The sequence below is a fragment of the Poecilia reticulata genome, linkage group LG9, assembly GCF_000633615.1.
Source record: "Poecilia reticulata strain Guanapo linkage group LG9, Guppy_female_1.0+MT, whole genome shotgun sequence".
Taxonomy (NCBI): domain Eukaryota; kingdom Metazoa; phylum Chordata; class Actinopteri; order Cyprinodontiformes; family Poeciliidae; genus Poecilia; species Poecilia reticulata.
The window spans coordinates 26,831-47,542 of NC_024339.1; the positions used below are offsets into that span (position 1 = coordinate 26,831).

At 39.3% G+C, this 20,712-nt stretch overlaps 1 protein-coding gene across 1 annotated transcript; it reads right to left on the reverse strand.

Annotated features, from left to right (window-relative positions):
- Positions 1 to 1,269: 1,269 nt before the first annotated feature.
- Positions 1,270 to 20,224, reverse strand: LOC103469598 (histone-lysine N-methyltransferase EHMT1-like). Its single transcript, XM_008417372.1, has 23 exons — positions 20,155 to 20,224; positions 18,714 to 19,093; positions 18,410 to 18,545; positions 17,066 to 17,148; positions 16,297 to 16,507; positions 16,083 to 16,219; positions 14,391 to 14,534; positions 13,779 to 14,077; positions 13,612 to 13,680; positions 13,441 to 13,529; positions 13,038 to 13,144; positions 12,251 to 12,373; positions 11,104 to 11,205; positions 10,887 to 10,991; positions 9,042 to 9,196; positions 7,798 to 7,965; positions 7,206 to 7,350; positions 7,039 to 7,116; positions 4,570 to 4,685; positions 3,930 to 4,016; positions 3,742 to 3,820; positions 2,443 to 2,618; positions 1,270 to 2,372 (listed from the first exon to the last, which is right to left on the reverse strand). The coding sequence occupies exons 2-23, from the start codon at positions 19,089 to 19,091 to the stop codon at positions 2,276 to 2,278; spliced, it is 3,084 nt and encodes a 1,027-aa protein (XP_008415594.1). The 5' UTR covers positions 19,092 to 19,093; positions 20,155 to 20,224; the 3' UTR covers positions 1,270 to 2,275.
- Positions 20,225 to 20,712: the final 488 nt, after the last annotated feature.

Genomic DNA, 20,712 nt, shown 5'->3' on the forward strand with positions numbered 1-20,712 from the left:
TGAACACATTAGGTAAATAATCCCACATTATATAAAGTGATGCAGGTAAGAACAGCTGGTTCACAGGAGAATAACAGTCGAGCAACAGAAAGGTCAAAGGTTGTAAAAGGTTCAAGTCCCTCAGGGTTCTGCTTTAGGGCACATCGGGTTCCTGTGGACAAACTACATTTTAAAACCACTCATACCCCATGTGGCCATTGTGTTTCCTTAGCAACATTGAATTACATATATGAGCAAATAAACTAAAAAATAGTTAACCCCTTAACGCCTCAATTCATATCCAGTTGTACAAAAAAACTGCATTGCAAATTATAAATTTGAACAGTGCACCAACCTGTAGGGTCAGTTTAGACCTCAGAGGTTTAAAACCAACAAGCTGGATGTTCTGGAGTGGCCGACTTGAAAAGGCCTCCTGACAGACTGGACAGTTTTACAAGGAACAGCTGGTAAAACTGTTCCTTGAGCTCCAGACATGGAGCACTCACAGACTCCATGTTGTGACTGCAGCCAAAGGTGTGTATGGACTTAAAGGGGTGAATATTTATGCAATCATATTTTGTCACATATTTGTCCTTTAAATATAGAAATCAATTTTAAATTTGACCAAAAAAATTATCACAATTGATTGTAAAAGTCATAAAGGGTAACAAAAAAAACATCCAGTGTTGAAAATCTTAATCATAAATCAGTGGATTAAAGCAGGGGTGTCCAAAGTGGGTCCTGGAGGCCCGGCATCCTGCATGCTTTAGGTCTCTCCCTGGTTTAACACACCTGGACCGAATGATGTCTCATTAGAAGGCCTAAGGCAGGGGTGTCAAACTCCATTCCTGAACGGCCGCTGTCCTGCAGTTTTTAGATGTGCCACAGGTGCAAAACACCTGAATCAAATGGCTTAATTACCTCCTCAGTTCTCCAGAGCCTTGCTAATGACCTAATTATTCTATTCAGGTGTGGTGCAGCAGAGGCACTTCTAAAAGTTGCAGGACACCGGCCCTCGAGGACTGGAGTTTGACACCCCTGGTAAGGAGAACACTGACTTGCTGAAAAGGTTGTTACCACCACCAGGGAGAGAACTGAAACCTGCAGGATGCCGGGCCACTAGGACCCACTTTGGACACCCCCTGCCTCGAACAGTTTTTTTGGCATCTAAAATGCCAAAAAAAGGCAGAAGACATAATCCGTTTACCCGTGGTGGGAATAACTACAGCCCCTCTTATTCTCTGAATTTGATTTAAAAAAGCAAGTCATTGGAGGGATCAGTAAACAGTGTGAGCAACAAGATCATTTTTATTGCAGTCAGAAAATGAGAAATATCTGACTTTTTTCCTCAAGGTAACAACATGACAACTATTTATAAAAAAGAAAATGAATTTAGTTTAGCTCTTCTCCATCTGGTTTGGGTTCAGCTACATGACGATTTCAGCTCAGACTTCTGCTACATGTCTCACCAATCAGCTTCAGACAGAACAAAATCAGCTGCAGTCACACGAGTAACGTTCAGACCTTTTAAAGGAGCAGATTTAGAATATCTCTTTTGTTAAAGTTGGTCTTCAATATTCCAGAGTGCTTTTGCAATTCTAACTTGAACATTATTTATTTAATGCTGAAATCTCCCACAATAAGAATACAGATATAATCAAAATAAATTACAGACAGCAGTTTTGGAAAGTTGGTATAAAAACATGACAAATATTTTAAAAACTTAACAGAAAGACCTTCAAGTTAAAATTTCCCTGGTACTTTCTTACATATTGATGACTCATTAGATATTGGCGCACTTAGCCTATGCATTCAAATCAAAAGTTCTGAATGCACATCTAAAAATGTTAAGACAGCAGACACCATGGACCACGGTCTGAAAACTCCTGCTCAGAGACTTTCACAGTGGATGGGAGGTGATAGTTTCATCGTTTTAACATTGATGTTTCAAGACAACAAAAAAAGTGTGTTGTACAAAAAATGTTTAAAAAAAATGGTTTCACTGCCAGTTAAATGAAGCACAAAGAACAATAAAGTATAAACACAACCATCATATTTATCAATAAGATAAATGTAAAAGGAAAAAGCAACAGCACAGAACTTTAGTGCAAACCAGAATACAACTTCACTACAGGAAGAGCACACACTCAGCTCAATCAAGGACTTTATGGACAGGGAACTAAGGCGAAACCTAAAACAACATCAACTCATTTTCCAAGCCAAACCAAGGATGGTCCATGGTTCTGGAGTTCTGACTGCTCCAACATTTGCTGATGGAGGCAAAATGGATCAGCTTCTATCTGCCTGCAGCTGAGTGATGGCACTGGGGAGAACCACACAGGCAGCTGAAGAACTTGCTTTTCACCCTCCAGTAGTTGTCGCCATAGTCAATCCTAGAGACAAAATAATTATTATCCAAGAATGCCAGAGAGAGCCGAGGAAAGGATTTTAGCAGAAACTCACCCAATCTGTTCTCCAGCTTTGATGGGTCTACTTGAGAAGAAGGCTATTCTTGGGAAGCGCTGGTCTTGGTGCACGGTGAACACCCTCACAGCTATCAGGTTGGGCTCACACATATGGTTGATGAAGCGGCCGATGTTGCCATAGAGCCTGGCATCGATGCAGTATGGCTCCCCTACCTAAATAAGACCATGACCCAACAGCATCACAGTCACGACTTGCCTTGTTCTAAATGGAGAATTATTGTGGAGAGTGGTGTTCTCTAGACAAAGAACTGCAAACAATGGACAAACATTATGTTGGTCTGATCGGTCCAAAGGTCAGCTCTAGAGCTGTTATGGTCATAAGACACGCTGACCTGTTGACCACTCTGAGGAAGACAGGCAGCTTTGCTACAGGTTTCTCTACTTCAACCACTATCCAGGCTCAATTCTGGAAAGGGCAGCTTCCCTTGGTCAATAGCGGTTGTAATTCCTCCTTTGCATTAATAGGAAATGTTCAATCACACTTTGATGATCAATCAATGGATCTGGTTAAACGTTTTTGAGCTTTATATGTTATGATTTTATTCCCTCATCAAAAACCTGCCCGGAGTGTTGCCTTGATCCTTTCATGCATGTCTGAGAAATTGTGTAATCTCTATGGCAACCATTCAGCTGTGCCTTAACACCTGCTCTCACAGAGCATCACCTGCTTGGGCCTAGCTCCGCCTTCCAAGCCTCCGCCTCACAGAGCAGCTCTCCCCTGCGACTCCCCCACTTGACTCCTTCAGACTAGCCAGAAGCAATTAGCAAACACCTGATGCTGAGCTCATTACAGGACTTCTCAGTGAAACGCTGGTAAAAACATTGTTAAAGGGTTAAAAGAGGAGCGATGTTCCTGAAGGTGGAGTTTCAGAGAGAGCAGGAGTTTTTAAAGACCCAGTTTCAAGGCGTTGCATTACGTAGGGAGTTCTTTTAAATTATATTTGATTCATGCAGCATTTTTATAACAACTGAAGGAAACAAGTTACTTGGCTAAGCTACGAAAGCAACACGTGTCATCTTATGTTTTACTTAAGAAAAATAGTTACACACACTTCAGTTCTCCATTGGCTAGAAACAGATTATTCTGTTATGTTCTAAACTTATATTAGAGCATGCACGTTTGTTCTTTCGCTTTAACCCATTATAGTGGAAGGAGCATGGTTCCACTAGAAAATATTATGCTGTAGACAAAAAATGCATGTAAGCAGGAAATGTTTCCAGGGCTCAGCATCCCTAATGTGTGGGCTTCCTATCAACATGTCTGGATGTAGTTCACCTTATTGTCCAAGGTGAAGAGGAAAGAGTCGTTCTCTTTCTTGTCGGCCTCAGAATTACTAATGATCTCGCCAACGTACCTGTTAAAGTATCCAGAAGCAGAGCTTAGAATGCTGCAGCTTTATAGCGTTATGTGTTAGCAGTATAATAATGGATTTAATTATGTCTCTTCTGTCAGCGTCTCCTCACTCGCAAATGAATGTTCCTTGTGGGACGTCTTGAACGGTCCTCACTCCCCAGCCCATCTTCTCTGTCTTGTAGAGCTTCAGGCGGACTCTGGAACAAACAATATCAACACACTTCATGTCATCATGTTGGTGGAAGGGAAGTGGATATCAGAGCTTTCTGATACCAGGATTCTAATCTGCCTCCTCACTCAGTCCAAGTTTTCAGTCGGGTTTTTTTTAAACATAACTGATTTTTGTAAATCATACAAAAATACCACAGCACAAAAGTACAGCTGTTCCTGCACCTAACTGCTTGTGAACTAAGTTTTCTGTTATTTAAAAGTTTTATCCAAATGAAACAATAATTTTTGTCTTATTTATGAAAACTAAGACAAAAGCCCTTTGTTGTCCTGATGTGGCGGATCTACAGGAAGCTGATTGAAGACATTTTGCACCTGGTTGAACAAGCAGGAGTCTCTCACTAGATTATGTGACTGAAAAAAACAAAACACTTCTTGAAGTTTTTACTTCTCCTTAGAACCATATCAAACATTTCTGAAGAACTCAGTCAACATGCATTTGAAACACCAGGATGGAGGCAAACTACACTGAGCTGTTAGGGAATTCTAGATGCAGCAGATTCTCTGAGAGGACAGTCCCACCTGAGTCCGTTCTGCACCACACGGTTCCGACACGTCCTCCAGCAGGAGCAGGCATGGTTACACTCAAACAGCACCGGAGGCTCCCACTGACAGAAGTCCAGAGGCAGCCGACCCTCCTGTGAAAACACACAATACTTACTACAGCTGACTGAAAGAAAGCTGAATTAATATGTGCGTTTTTACAGTGGAATCACAGATCATGTTCAATTGATTTATAAACCGTGGATTATGACTTCTGGATTAGAACTTGCAATAATATCTCATATATGAGGAAAAATTATAATTTTCAGGTTATTCAATATAAAATATTCCACTGAATTCACTACGTAGCTCAAAGAATACATTAAATGGGTCAAGTTTAGTCTGAATAAAGTGAAAACACTTTACAAAATACTCCAAATAAATATTTTCATGTTTTATAGCTTTAATCATTAAAAAAAAAGAAAATTCTTATAAATTGGAAAACGAGGACCGCTGCCAGTCTGACATGTCAGACAAATTTACTCACAGAATACGTTTCAATGGAAAATTATCTTTATATAATAGATTATATATGACTTCCACTTATACTATAAATAACAAATTCATCTATTATGATTATTATTATTATCGTTTTGCCCTTCCTTTATTCTCTCTCTTCTTTCTCCTTTTTTAGGCCTTATTTTTATTTTCTCATCCCATGTAATTCCTGTATAAAATCTAACATCCTCCACTTAGTAGAAATAACTTTTCAAGTCTATTATTGATCCATGGTATGTTTTTATTTACATATGTTTAAATCTATCGGATAAAAGAGCTGTGCTGCACACACACACGAGACGAAGGAAAAACCAAACATCTGGACCGTTGGTGATGGGAATCAACATTCTGGAAACCAAAAATGTTGTACCAACTTCACATGGTGGCATCAAAATTGTTGGCTTATGTAATTATTATGTAATTAATAGTAATCAATCATTTATTGATCAAATTATTACAATTATTTTGCTTAATCGAAGCACCAACTGTAGCAACTCTGAGTAAGCCAGACTCAGTCTCCCAAGAAGGAATGAATTCAGAACGCAGCAGAAGAAACTCACAGAACAAGGAAAGATCACCGACACGCTGATTTCTAATCAAGTCCAATGAGTTTATTGAGAAAATGCCCCAACTTTACAGCTGAATTATTCTGCAAATAATCTCATTTTTTAATTATTGAATAATAGAATGGAAATCAAAACAGATAAAAGAACAAACTATGACCAAATGAAATGGAATGTTGAAAATTAATTTCAAAACTAACCACCAAATTAGACAAGAAAAAGCAAAAATCTGATGTGCAGAATCTTAAATATAGCACCACTGTTGTAGAACAGAGAAACTCCATCCTTTGGCAAAGAAAGAGGAAGATGAAAGCAAAAGGGGAGGAAGGCTAACAAGGTCCAAGGCCTTGTATGACCACAAAGTAGATATGAACAGAGAAATCAAGAAAACAAGAGAACAGGAGGGAGAAAGAGAGAACGGATTGGCCAAGAGAGAGCTAATGAATTCTAGAAGTGCTAAATTCAATTATTCTCAACCAGAGAATCGTTAACATGTGAAAGACTTAAAATGGCAGAGCATAAACATAGCATAAGAAGATACAGCATATAGTCAGCACAACACAGAACGGCAACTTACAATAACCTTATTTTAAACACCTAATTCATCCCAGATAATGGAATGTTATCACTGAGTCGATTATCAGGTGGATTCAAAGCAACGTCCAAAAATCCAAAAATTGATGGAACAAAATAAAAAAAAAACAAAACCTAGTTCTCTTCAGGCAGGTGTTAGGTCGGCTGGCATCCCAGCTTGAGTTTCTCAGCAGAACCTCCAGTACTTTGGGTTGGAAATATTGAGGAAATTATCCWTCTCATTGAGTTTGGAAAAGACGTCTTTAGCACGAAGAATGACGTCTCCAGCACAATAAATGCTTAGAAATGAGATCTGATCAGTTGTGAATAAAAATGGATCCCAACATTTGGCTAAAGGTAAATTTAAACCAAATTCAGAACATTTCTAGTAAATTAACAATTATGTTTAAAGACAACCTTCCATAGGTACCCTAATATTTTTTTCTGAATCTGTATTACATGGTGAAACTTTTAAAAACACTTTATTATTATTCTATGTTTGCAGAAATAGAACTAGCTTATGTTAAGTTCTGAGCTTCATTAAAAGGGAAATTACTTTTGAAGGAAAAATTAAACAAGTACTTTTTTCCTAGGATTATATAAATATTTGGTATTTATAGTTAAAAGATCTTTTTTTTTTTTTGCGATCTTCCTGTAGGCTCAGAACAGATGTAGCGAGACAAACTGCCCTCGCAAATCCCATCAGCTTACATGTTAAAACAAAAAGAAAATACAGAAATTGTTTTTCCTCATCTGCAAATAGTAGAAAACAGCAACACTTTTGATACGAGATATCAGGTGTGTTTGAACTTACACTGTCATACCAACATCGCAGACTGAGCTGGCCACACATGCAGGAGCTGGATGAGCAGTCATCTGTGCAGCTGCAGTGCTTAGTGACAAAATACATTCATAGCCATGAGGAGCTCCACAAGCAGTCAGCCATAAGCTTAGACTTCACAGGTAGAGATCTAGACTCACCTGGAGATGGGTGATGTCCTTGTCTATGTTCAGTGATGAGCTGAGGCAGCTGTCTGGTATATATTTAAAGTTATCAGGACATGGTTCACTGTCAACACCATTAACACAGCTGATGGGGACCGCCTCATACCCCCGGGATATGTCCCTGCAAGAAGAAAAGAAATGTTGGACCTTGTTAACATCTGAGAGGTAAAACAACTCAGGAATCGGTTACACAAAAGTTCCCTATTCTCAAAAACTACAGACATTTTCCTAAGCTGCACAGACAGCTAACGCACACAGCACAAAGAGACGTCTAATTAGCTAAGTGGGGACAAATCAATAAACAGTCAATAGCTCAGCAAAAACGGAAGGAAGGAAGTGGAAACCTGGTTGGGTAAAAAAGAAGTTCTACTATCATCTTTCAAGCTCAAATAATATGCTTCTAGTTTTCTACTAGAAAATTAAAAGAAAAACTACTGAATAAGAAACAAAATAATAAGGCTTGGAAATCTTCAATGTTGGGAAATATATTAACCTCATTGTCAGACTTTCTGGGCTTAGAAATTCAAGCCAATGTAGGTCTTGTTATGGGTTCAGTTTTGGTGTCTACCTGCTGAGCTGCCTCTCTCCTTGACAGTCCCGTTCTCTCCTGGCATCAGTCAGTCTTTTGTTGGTGTTGAGAGCCGTCCACACCTTGGAGCCGCTCACACTCAGGGCCAACGCTGTGTCACCTTCCTTGTTCTTCTGAGAGACATCCGCCCCATGACACAAAAACAACCTGCAGTCCGTATAATAACAGTCATGTTGTAACTCTGGCGGCCTCTTAATATACACTGTAAATGCTGCAGTGCTTACTTCCTTTTCTTTTCAAGAATAAAATGAACCTTTCTATGTCTCTGTTATACACATATACACACATAAAAATGTGTGAACATTTTATAATTATGGTTATAAAATGTTATCTTTGGACATGATAATCCTAATAACCTTCTGGACGTCATCAGAATATCACTCCTCTATTAACCCTTCAACCTTTTTACTAGCATTTTATCGAGAATGTTTAAAGTTGACAGGAAATTTGAAATGATCACTTGATAGCCATGCATTATTGGAAGACTGGAAGATTAATACCTAAACACCAACTATAAAGTCTTAAAAAAGGGAATAATTAAAAAACAAATTAAAATAAACAATGCTAAGCCTGGTTTACTGGGGAAAACCCTGCTGTCCAATTCACTCAAGGTTTAGCCACACCCTAAACTCCTTAACTGCCTATAAGCAATATGCAAATTTACCATATTGCTATAAGCAATATGGTAAACTTCTGACTTCTTCTGCACTGAAGAAGTCAGTTTTTCTTCAGTGCAGAAGAACTGACKTAGGTTCTTCTAAGTCAATTCTTCTGCAAGAACTGACTTGCAGAAGAACTGTCCTAAGTCAGTTCTTCTGACTTAGGACAGTGTGCTGTTATATTAGACGGCACACTGTCTAATATAACACATTCTTATGCATGAGAGTTTTTACTGGTAAATAATCATTTTATCCTAATAAACTAAAATTCTCATAAGTATTATGAGTATTATAAAATTAGTACAAGTATTATAAAATTAGTAAAAAATAAGTAAAGCATATCAATTTAATACAAAATACATTTTTATGCATCAAATGTAAGACAATTTGATATATTACATGATGTTTGGTAATCATAGGAGCATTTCTGTATTTAATTAATTATATAATTTCCTTGAAACTGAGAGAGAGCTGCTCAGACACGGTCCATAACGACCTCATTATTGATCCTTTCACACCTAGGAAGAACTACAGAATCTAGCAAACTGTAGGGTACACACTCACATAACACACTGTAGGTGATTCTCTCTGCCAGCGATGTGAAGTGGTGTGTCACCRTGAATGCTGATGGCGTTCAGGTCGCAGCCAGCCTCCAGCAGCGCCTGGGCGATGTCGTCGCAGCCCGACAGAGCCGCCCAGTGCAGACAGACGTTTTCCTCCTGCACAAAGCCCACGCTAGACGTCAGCATGGCAAAGTTCACAAATGTAACACTGTTACTAACCAGTACACTAGACTGGGGATCCTCAGATCCAGGCCTTGTCCAGCAGGCTTTGGATGCATCTCTGCTTCAACACATCTGAGTCAAATAATGTGGTCATTAGCAGGACTCTGGAGAGCTTGACTGCACTGAGGAAATAAGTCAGATATTTAACTGAAGTGTGTTTAACCAGGAAAACATCTAAAAGTTGCAGATCACCAGCCCTCGAGGCTTGGATTTGATAACCACWGCACCAGCTGAACTCTGCAGACAAACTTTCATCCTCAACCAAAACTGGTTTCAAATGACTCCATGTGTCCCACAGAGACAGTGAGTGTCACTGCTGTTCTTCTGGCAGGTGATACTGATTAACCTATCTGTTCCAGGATGAATACAGCCAAGACTTGAACCACAACTGCTGTACCACAAGCGCTTTGGCACCATCTAGTGGTCACACTGTGAACAATACCTGCTTAATGTAAACACAAGTGCAAACCAGTTTGACTTCATTAAAACTAGCTGATAAACTCAGTAAATGTCTGATTCATAGCTTGGTGGTAAAATTATTAAAACATATAAATACTTACTAATGTCTTCCACAACTATATAAGAATTAGTGATGTGTGATCATAATTCTAAACATTTTGTTCTGATTTGGGGTCTGAAGTTCTTCAGTAACATCATTGAGCTAAGGAATTGACAGGGTTTATATCATTAATTAGTAATGTATATGATTAGGGGACAATTGTAGAAATAGTAAATTATGTGCATTTATTTGCATTATATGACACTGAGTAAAGAAATTATTTCAGCTTATGAAAAAATAAAAATACTTCCAGCTATATTAGAAACATTGCATCATGATAAAGAAACAGCTGTTCAAAATGTTTAGTTCAATGTGCAACAATGAGATTATAAAAAAGGGGGACACCTGCTCATGTGATTGTGCAGCACAGCATTGTTTTTATATTTAGCTTTTCTTTAAACATTGTAGTAATGAGAAAGGAAAGGTTGTTCAGAAACATACAATCTAGATCAATTTCCAATGCCAATTTCTAACACTGTCTTAGGACGGGGGCTATGCTGCAAGATGAATTTTTACTAATTACATTTATTTCAAATACTATGATGAAAAAGCTACCTGATCAGAAATACATTTCAAACCAGTATGACAAACACCAGCATTGCTAAAATAATACAAAAGTTGTTATAAGTGCTCAATATGCATCATACTTAAATTTAAACTAGTTGTAGGTGAAATGTTTGAGTTATTCATCTCTGGTTAACTTAATATCTGATTGAAAGTAAAACAACAAATAATAATACAACATTTTAAAATTAAATATAAACTGAGGCATGAAGAGATTAAAAAGGTCAGGTTAAAAGCAGCAAAGGCAACAGTGGTTCTTTGGATGGTAAAGGTCGCTAACCCCTGGCATTAGCATATTCGGGTCATCATTAGCAGTACTTGTACATTGTTTTCTGTCATCATTAACTGACCAAGATGCATATTCTACAATAAGTACATTTACATAAATTAAATGTAGTTAAATTACATTTACTCCAAAACACTTGTGTACCAGGTGATTTGGTACACCTGGTACAACAACTACCAGCTTCTGTCAGGCCAAGTGGTGTGTTACTGACTCACCTTGTCTCTGATGTTGACATCAGCTCCTTTCCTCAGAAACAGATGCACCAGTTCTTTGTGCTTGTGTTCGATTGCCCAGGTGATGGCCGTCCACCCCCCATTATCCTGAACAGACAGAAGCTAATAAACTCATGTCAAGATTTTTCACACACACACGTGTGTGTGTGTGTGTGTATGTGATCCCAGTGCTTAGTATATAGATTATATGCATTTTTACCTGACAGTTGATGTATTTGGATGCCTTGTTAAGCAGATGCTCAACAACATCATAATGCCCCAGTTTAGCAGCCAGATGCAAGCAGGTGAAACCCATGATATCCTGGGATAACATTATGATTCACATTGAACAAAACAACATGGACGCCATCATGGTATTTGTTTCCAGCCTTCCTGACTTAAAACTATGTGTTATGTCAGAGGGGACCATCTGAAATACAATCATATGTTTGTAAATGTTTGCCGTCTAATCTTGTCTTTTACAAATGGCATTTCAGTATTAAATACTCTTAGGCTCATTTAAAAGTATCAGTTTTCAGCCAGATTTGGAAATCTTTATATCTTTAAATAATTACTGATAAACACACACATGCACCTTTTCCATATTCCCTTCACATGCTTACCTCAGTTTAACTGCACCTTTGTTCAAAAAAGTAAAAAATACAGGAACACTAATATTAGAACCTAGGTCAGTTCTTCTGCAGGAGTTACTGGAGTTAAAAGAAGAAGCATGACAGACTAGAGCAGACACATTAAGAACACTCAGCTAAAACACAGATGGAGCAAGAAATGTGAATTATGGGAGATGATTGTATACACTGGGGTTCTCATGGCACATAAAGATGTAGTAATCAGAGTTTAGTGGTCAGAACACCTTCAGTGAGGCCTTTAATAGGCAGCCTGCAGCTCTAGGTGATGATGCTCTAAAAGAAACTCATCTTAACTGTCCCCAGTAGTTGGCACTTCCTGACTTTAGCACTGTTAAAAACAGAATATTTCTGAACACACCCTGTGCTTTGCTGAGTTAAATGGTAAAAATGAGGTTTTACCCTCTCGGTATGTTTTTAGTTATTATATGGAAACAACAAAAATTTAAATTGAAAGTCTGAAGAAACAAATATGCTTTTGCCACCATAAAAACATGCCCCGCATGTGGTTGGAAGAAGGCTTGGCTGCACATCTGTCTTATTAGGAGGGGGATTTTTCTAGACTGTAGTTGTCCATCAGGCATATTCAAATGCTCTAAATGTTCACATTAAAATAAATTTAAAAAACGGCAGACAGAGTTCAGATTAAATAAACCAAAGAGAATACAAGCACACAACAGATGAAGATGGCAGGCAGTAAGTGGATGTACAATGTCCCACCTTGTGGCCAACTGTAGCTCCAGCTCTGACCAGGTACTTCACTGTGTCCAGATGGTTGTTTTCGCAGGCCGCCATGAGAGGTGTTCTGTGCTCCTCATCGAACATCTCCAGGTTGGCCCCCGCCTTTAACCACACAGGGACACAGAATCCATCATCATCTCTCCCAGAGAGGCAACAGCTCTGGGTTCTCATCCCTTAACAATATGGACTCAGGAAAGTTTTATGCAACATAAAACTCCCAACATGATCTGGGAGTATTTTAAAAAGCATTAAAAACTTTACAAAATATGATTCTAAACATTTTGCAACAGAATTAGGTCGTGGTTAGGAAAGAGATTCTGTGATAAATTTGAATAGAAATGCAGGCTTTATGGCAGCCATAAAGTAATAAAAGGATTTAAAATAAATAGCTGTCAGGATACAGGATCCTCTGTATCTGGAAACCTGCTGCTCAACATCGGCCTCTGGTGGTAGAACTACTGTAATGCCATCAGTGAAGAAATAAGAGATAAAGTGGGTCACTTTGACCTCAGTCGGGAAGGCTGGAGAAAACTCTGAACTTTCTCCAGTATCTAATTAAATTAACTTTAAACCACAGTAGCTCTGTTGTGAAGTGTTAAAATGGATCTGGAAACAGAACTTACTAAACCTGGATTATAGAAAGACCAGTGCCAAAATACAACAGAGGAGTTTTCCTGATAGTTAAGACATAATTTTAAGACTTCTCATATTCCTTCCTTTACAGATCCACCAGCTTGGTTCTGCATTGAGGCCTGTTTTATTTTACCTGGACCAGCATGTGGCAGATCTCCTGGTGACCCTCAGCAGCTGCTGCATGAAGAGCGGTACGCTTGTGGTGTCCCTCCATCAAGAAGTTAGGGTCCTTTCCATCAACTAAAGAAAACTAATTTTAGGCTTGCACGGACGTTTCAAAGCATATACTGCTGATTCAAGTACATAATAACCACTTGTACAAAGTAACACCAAGGATCTGTGTAGACAGCCTGGCTAATGGGAAAGTGTAAATGTGAACTTATAATAACACCTACTCATAAATTATAAAAAAATATTAAAAGCCAAGCAGGAAGTCAAACTGTTCCATATAAGAACTGTTCCACTCCTGCATCCTAATATTTCTAAAGATTTGGGAAGCGTAAGGTGTCAAAGTGGATGTGAAGCAAACTGAATACCAAGAAGCTGAATGACCATCTGTAGGTCTCCTTGCTTTGCCGAGACGTACAGCTGCCTGGCGGGACCCTTCGCTTTCTTCCGTTTCAAGCTAAAAGAAAAACAAAGTCTTGAACAGTCATTCGTGTAAAAGCATGTAAGGTCTTCAATTTAGCATTTCTTTGCAATCTTACTTCTCGTCATCCAGTGACATGAGGATGGTCTCCAGTGACTCTTTCCGATGTACAGCTTCTCCCTTGAACCTTGAACAACAAACATTAGCTCTGGGTCTGTGTTGTAATAGAGAACAGCCCTTTAAATGACTCATTCTGTAAATCCTAGACACATAGGACAGCGTTACCTCGTCTGGCTCTCCTCCCTGYTCTTCTGTGGCTGGCTGCTCTTCTTCGCCCTAAGGACCTGAGGGACAGCAGGGGAAGTCGGAACAGAAGGCAGAGTAGCGACAGCAGGAAGTAAAGGTCCAGGGTTTGATCTGGGTATGGAGGGTGACAGTTCTGGCTTTGGGAACATGACCTCCGTTGCCCCACTGGCGTCCTCTCCGCAGTGGGGGCAAAACCTACGCTCGTTCAGGATGGAGGCACAGTCCCGGTGGAAGCGGTGGGAAATGCTGCTGTACGGCCGGCACTCCATGAAAGAACCCTGAGAAGCCAGCAGAAACCATGGAAACATGGTCAAGTTTTAATCTCTAAATACTTCAGGTTTTCAGATTTGTGGCATTTTGATTCAGTCAGTTGGCACATGCTAGACATTCCATTAACTTCTAATAATGGGTGAGTTGTGTTTACTTTATGAACATGTCTGATAGGAATGTGATCTTGGGTTGAACCACTGAAAAATTATAGCAGGTCTTCAAGTCAGCAGCTTAGGAGATTTATTTGTAATATGGTCTGCTACTTTCATAAAATATTGAGAAACATTTACTTATAAACTAGTGAGTTTTATTTCTTCCTACCAGCCTGCAGAATAGCCCACAGCCAGGGCAGCACTGGTGCTTGACCATGCCGGCTCGGTGGTCCTCACACAAAACAAGCAGGTGGACGGTGTTGGAGGGTCGCATTAACTCTGGCTTCACCACCGGCCTCTGGCAGCGACTCACCTGAGAAGAAACAATTAAACAACAGGATGCAACACCCCAAAGACAACAGCATCGTGTGACTTCCAGCAAGTCATAGCCTTTACATGGAGCTGTGACTTCTTATTCCTAGGATTCCACCTGTCAGGAGAGGAATGACTAGTTCAAGGTATTCAGATCAACAGGTTCTATCCAGATTCTGGGTTGTGGTATTTTTGTAAAGAAACAATTAATCCACAAATCTGACTTTGCTGTTTGAGAATTCTAATATGTATTTTTACCTTACAGGGTGCAATTCTGTAAATATGACAAATATTCTACATGTACCACATGCACATGTATTCTTGGGAGTGTTGGACATAGAAGTAGTTCTTATGAGCTCAGCAGACTCACAGTTCCACCAGGTGTTTGCTAATTGCTGCTGCTACTAGTCTGAAGGTGCCGAGTGGGGGAGTCGTGGGGTAATGGTGCTCTGTGGGCAGCAGCTCAGCTTGAAGCCTGGAGCTCTGGAGAGGAGCGATGCTCTGTGAGAGCAGGCGCCCCTAAATGGTTGCCACAAGAGATTAAAGGATTCCTCAAAAATGCATGAAAGAATAAAAGCAACATTCCAGGTATGTTTTTGATGAAGGGATAGCGGCTAGAAAAGGAAAGTATAGATTAAAAACAGCTTTTGTTATATTAAAGTAAAATGAACTTTTCTGAGCTTTATAAGTTGATTGAACTTATCAGTATCCATCCATTTCCCTGAGGTATAAACATGAAGTGACAGAGGCCCGTCTCTTTCAAGCACTAGCCACCAGCCTTGACTAGGACCCAAATTCATATGAAGAATAAAACCGCATAAAGTCTCTATAAAAAACATTAAATCAGGGACTTTTCTGTATGCGAGTTACTTATAAAAAGACCCAAGTCAAAATGATTTACCTGCTACAAAAATGCAAAACATATATTCATTCATAAATATATTTGAGAGTTCTTTATATGTTTCATTATATATGAAAGTGATACGTTTTTGCCTTCTTACTTGGTCCAGGTCCCCTACTCATTTTTATTCTGTTTCTGAAGTTTAAGAGAAAAACTGAAGGCTAAAAACTGGAGCTAACTAACAGGTGGCTATCTAGAGAGCTTGCTCCACTTAGCACTGGTATTTGGCATGCATAGGGACCAACGTGTCAGAACAAGTCCCTTCTTTTTTTTATTATAATCGCAGTTAGCAAACAACTAAAAGGAAACATTACCACCACCAATTGGTAAGGGTTCTCTGTATATCAATCAAGTGACAGGTTAATGTCTATTTTTCTTTAATGTCATGCAGTGTACCCACACTACCTTTGTGATCAACTGGTAGATCGCAATCGACGTATTGAGCATCCCTGCATTAGATTATCTAACTGTTAGTTTGAGAGTTATCTATATGAATCCCACCATCACAAATGTAAACAGGTGGAACCATATGTTTGGCTCGCATGAGCCCAAGATTGGACTTTCCAGCAACAGATGGGATTTTAGTGAAACAAACGATAAATAGCCATTCAGAATTATTGGATTTTAGTTTAGGTATTTTATTGTTACCATTCCATCTGAGCTCTCCATGGCCATGCAGGTCTGACTGCGGGTAGAAAAGCTCCCTCCGCTGCTGGGAGTCTCCATACGACAACAGCACAGCGGTAGCTCCTCTGCCAGGTCTGTGTCCTTCTCCTCAGCCTCACCTGCAGCACCACAGAACATTATCAGCTCACCAAGTTCAGGGCGCGAGACTCATTCTAGAAAATCATTCAGTGCCTACCTGAAAGAAAAGGGGAGAGTAGCTCTTCCTGAGCTTTCAGGTCCAGACAGTCCAGAGCCAGCTCTGTGTACTCAACATGGCCGTCTTCTAAAGATAATTTCCTCTTCTCTGTAGCCGTCTGTTCTGCAGCGTTTACAGTCTTGGGCTCTATTACTGATTTGTCAGCTGCTGCAGGCAAATTCTTCTTCACACTTGCTTTTGGCTTTTCTTTCTATGGGAAAACAGAAATGAAACTCACGCATCTAATCACCGTCAGTAAAACATTACATAGTAAAACATTGCACCCTGAAAGACAAAGACCTGCATCGACTTTATATCAACACATAAGCAACTCCCCAAATATTTAGACATCTGTTTTCTTGCATTTAATTTGAAGAAGGCCCAATTAACTGTCCACCAATGATTATTATGTAACATCACCAAAGATAATGAAACAAAATCATTTTCTCCTGTCTAAATGAGCCACTATATTCCTTCAGATGTCACGACATCAAACACTATAGTTTTGTTTCTAAGGGTTCCAGCACATATCAGCTGGATCAGCAGCATCCGACTATGTTAAATAAACACACCCATGTTATTTTCTATCCWACAGCTCTCTCTGGCCCAGTCTGTTGAGCTGTGTGTATTTTAAGGTAAAATGCAGTTCTATTCAGAAGCATTAACACTTCAGATAAAGCTGCACAAGCCTGGAGTCCAGAGCTGTCAGCTGCCTCAGCGACACGGCGGTGCTGCCTGTGTCCCCTTAGTTAGCAACAAATGGACCTGCCTTCTCCAATCGTTTAACTGCCTTTGCTTTCTTCTTTGGGACAAGGCTGTATGTTCCCATCCTCCTCTTCTTCTTCTTCACAGCTAGAAGAACAAATAAAAGGTTTGGCATTATTATTTTTAGAAAAACAAAACAAAACTGTAGCACCAGCTACATTTTACTTTGTAACAAAGATGAGATCAAATGAACTACAGCTTTACACATTACTGGTTTGCAGGTTTTACTAATGTCATTCATTATGACTGCAGTAATAAGAAAATCAGATGACCCCAGAAAATAAATAAAATAAAAAAATTTAAATATATAAATTTTCAAAGTCCAAATAGAAATGACACAGAGAGGATGTGAACACCTGCTCATTATCCAGCTCCCCTTTGAATAATAACTTGTCTACATTATGCATTATGGCATAATTGTAGTTTATAGAATAATTATAGTTTGGCATTATGATAAATATATTTCATACTTCTGGTGAACTTAATGTATAAAGAAAAGATCCCAATGTAAAATGTGTTTTCATCGTCTGAGTCAGTAAAAAAGTCACTGAACTTTCTCACTGTGCAGGAGAGATTCTACAAACAAGCACAAGTTTTATGCATTTAAAAATTCAAACCAAAAACATATGACAGAAACTACTATGTCAAAACATTACAGAGCAAATCCTGAATGCAATGAGACCAGAATGTGAAACACACTGCAGCAGTTTCCAACACTTTTTGGTTGGGAGACAGAACCAAAAAATTCTAATTATAAAAAGACCCATCTTTTTTAATATTTACATGATTACTTGTTGTTATAACTGTTGTTTTAGATCTTATTATTTTTCAGTGTCTTTGAGTGTCTTGAAAAGCGCTTTAGAAATAAAATGTATTTATCACTAAAAGAACGGTGACCTGTCCAGGGTGACCCCGCCTCTCGCACGTTGACAGCTGGAGACCAGCACCCCTCCTGACCTCAAAGGGATAAGGGTGTAAGAAAATGAATGAATGAATGAATGAATGAATGAATGAATGAATGAATGGATGGATGGATGGATGGATGATCCCTATAAGATGATTTTTCCATAAACTTATTGAAAGATTAAAAAAATACTCAAATCAAACTGTATTTGTGGACTGTAGGGATTCTGTGCTTACAATTAAACCCCCTGCTGCTCACCATCTCTCACTATGAAACGGATTCTGTTTATTTCCGAGCAACAACATTTTCGATCAGCAGTCCCTATTTATTCTTATCCAGAGCTACCTAGGAGTGCTGCATGCAGGACTCTGAATCAATAAAAACTCTTAAAAAAAACAAACAAACTGCAAACTTTCTAAGTTGCAGACAAAAGGATGAACTAACCCATCTGAGCTTTGACCACGGTGGACACACCCCTTCCTTTGGCTGTGTGGTTTTGTTCAGCAGTAGATGCTGGTTGAGATGACATAGAGTCCTTAGCAACAGGCTTTGGTGTCTTTTGGCCAGAAGTCTTTGGAGGCTAAGAGAAAACAGGCATGACTTTCCATTAAATGAATGAGAGAAATAAGGCAAGAACAAATGGAATTAGTTATTTTCTATAATACCACTGTGATAGTGTGTATATATATACATACACACACTAATTCACAGCTGCATCCTTTTGAACATCGCAGTAACAATGTCTTGCCTTGCTAAGAGAACCTGACTGGGCCTTTTCCACTTGCTGAGCCTGTGCTGACCATGCAGATGGAATTAGCTGCTCTGAGTTTTCAGCAGTAGCAGCAGGAGGAAACCGTTCTCCAACAGCTTCAGCAGTCAGTCGTCCAGCTGCAGCCAGAAACAGGCTGCTACGAGGTGGAGGCGCTTTCCCCACAGCTGTGTCCACAGGTTTTCTCTGCAAAGCAGCATCATTACTGATTATGGGTGACATATGGAAAGGAGTCACTGTGAAACCAGTCCTTTGATTGCTTTTAGCTTCTTGTCCTTTAGTTGCTTTGGGTGTTCTAGAAGCAGGACTAGAGGATGCCGCTGGTCCAGGGGACACACCGTTTCTGTCCAGCTCCATTGCTGTGAAGAGAAAGCAGATTTATTCTATTCAACAGTGAAGTTGGTGTCGGACATGACAGGTCACAGGCAACAATCTATTTCAAGGAGAAAGAAATTAATCAATCAAAATAAAAATGATCACTTTTAGATGATGATTTTTATTTTATCTTAGATTTACAGCATACATACAATCACATATTACATTTTAATTAGGAAGGTACCGACCAATTGGCYAGAGATCAGAATCAGTCAATATTCTCTTTATACGTGGGTCAGCACTGTGAAATATGACCATTAAATAAACCAAGAGACCAAGAACCTCCAGCATGTTTAAAGCACAGAATTAACTTTATTCATTTCTTTGGGAGTTGGAGTAATCTGATCGGAATCATTTTTGGTGGGATCGAAAATTACAACTTATATAAGGGAACCTATGGCAGACATCATCATCTAGAAAAACTTTAAATTATTGCTCTTTTTGAGGGAGATCGGTATCGCTCGGGAAATTCTAGCGGTACCAGTACAGACCCTGTTTTTACCAGTTTATCATGTTTGTACCGATACTAATTTCTTTTCATTCGCCTCGTTAGTTGCACATTATTCTCACTTAACCCAGCGATAACTTAAGCAGTCCCACATGTCACTGCGGTCCCTGTTTCACAAAAGACTAGTTAATGCAAAAGACGAGATGCAGGAATCACAAGTTTGAAAGAGGCAACCCAACAATGGCTGCCATCTTTGTTTTGATTCAGTAGGAAGCAGGGGAGAAACTTCGGGAAGCATTTAACAAATAACCTTGTTATATTGAACGAGTTGGTCTTCCATCTGTACATCGAGAGAACGAAAACGGTCTCTGTTGCTACTTTAAAAACTCGCCGTGTTTTTAAACAGCTTCTTTCTAAAACACCAAACAATGTGCGCTTCGCTCCGTAAAGGCATGCAGAGAGGAACCAGGAGAAACTCTCGCTGAAGGGGCTCTACTCTAAGCAGAAGACCCCAGTAGAAAACTACAATAAAAGGAGATAAAACACATCAACAGCTGTTAAACATGAAAAGTTCAAGCAGAAAAAGTTCCAACTTACCAGGCGAAAAGGGAAGCAACGCTGGGCCCACACCAGGTATGGAATGCCTGAAGGGTCATAATTCGCGCAATTTCCCCAGAAAATCTTGGACAGAATATTATGCATGCTTTTTCTTTGTAAAAAGAAAACTTGAAATTGGCATATTGCTTAACTCTAAAACTATTTTAGGAATGTTTTTTTTCCTTCCTGTTGTAATACTCCAAGTAAGTGTTCCAACAATCTTTGTTGAAGACTTTATATTATTAATAGCCCAAATTGCATACCCACAGATATAAATGTTCCAAGGCTAAAACTCAGGTTTATTGCTTTCTGACTTTATGACTACCTCACAAACAGACCAGATTTTGTGAGACTGAAGAATTGTGTCTAACCAGGTGGTCAACAACACAGGAGCTCAACAGGGGACTGTACTCTCACCATTTTTTTTTCCACTTTCTACACTTCGGACTTTCAGCACAAGTCTGACTTCTGTCATCTACAGAAATACTCAGATGACTGCAGTTGTCAGGTGTATCAGAGAAGGACAAGAGGCTGAGTACAGAGCGCTGGTGGACCGCT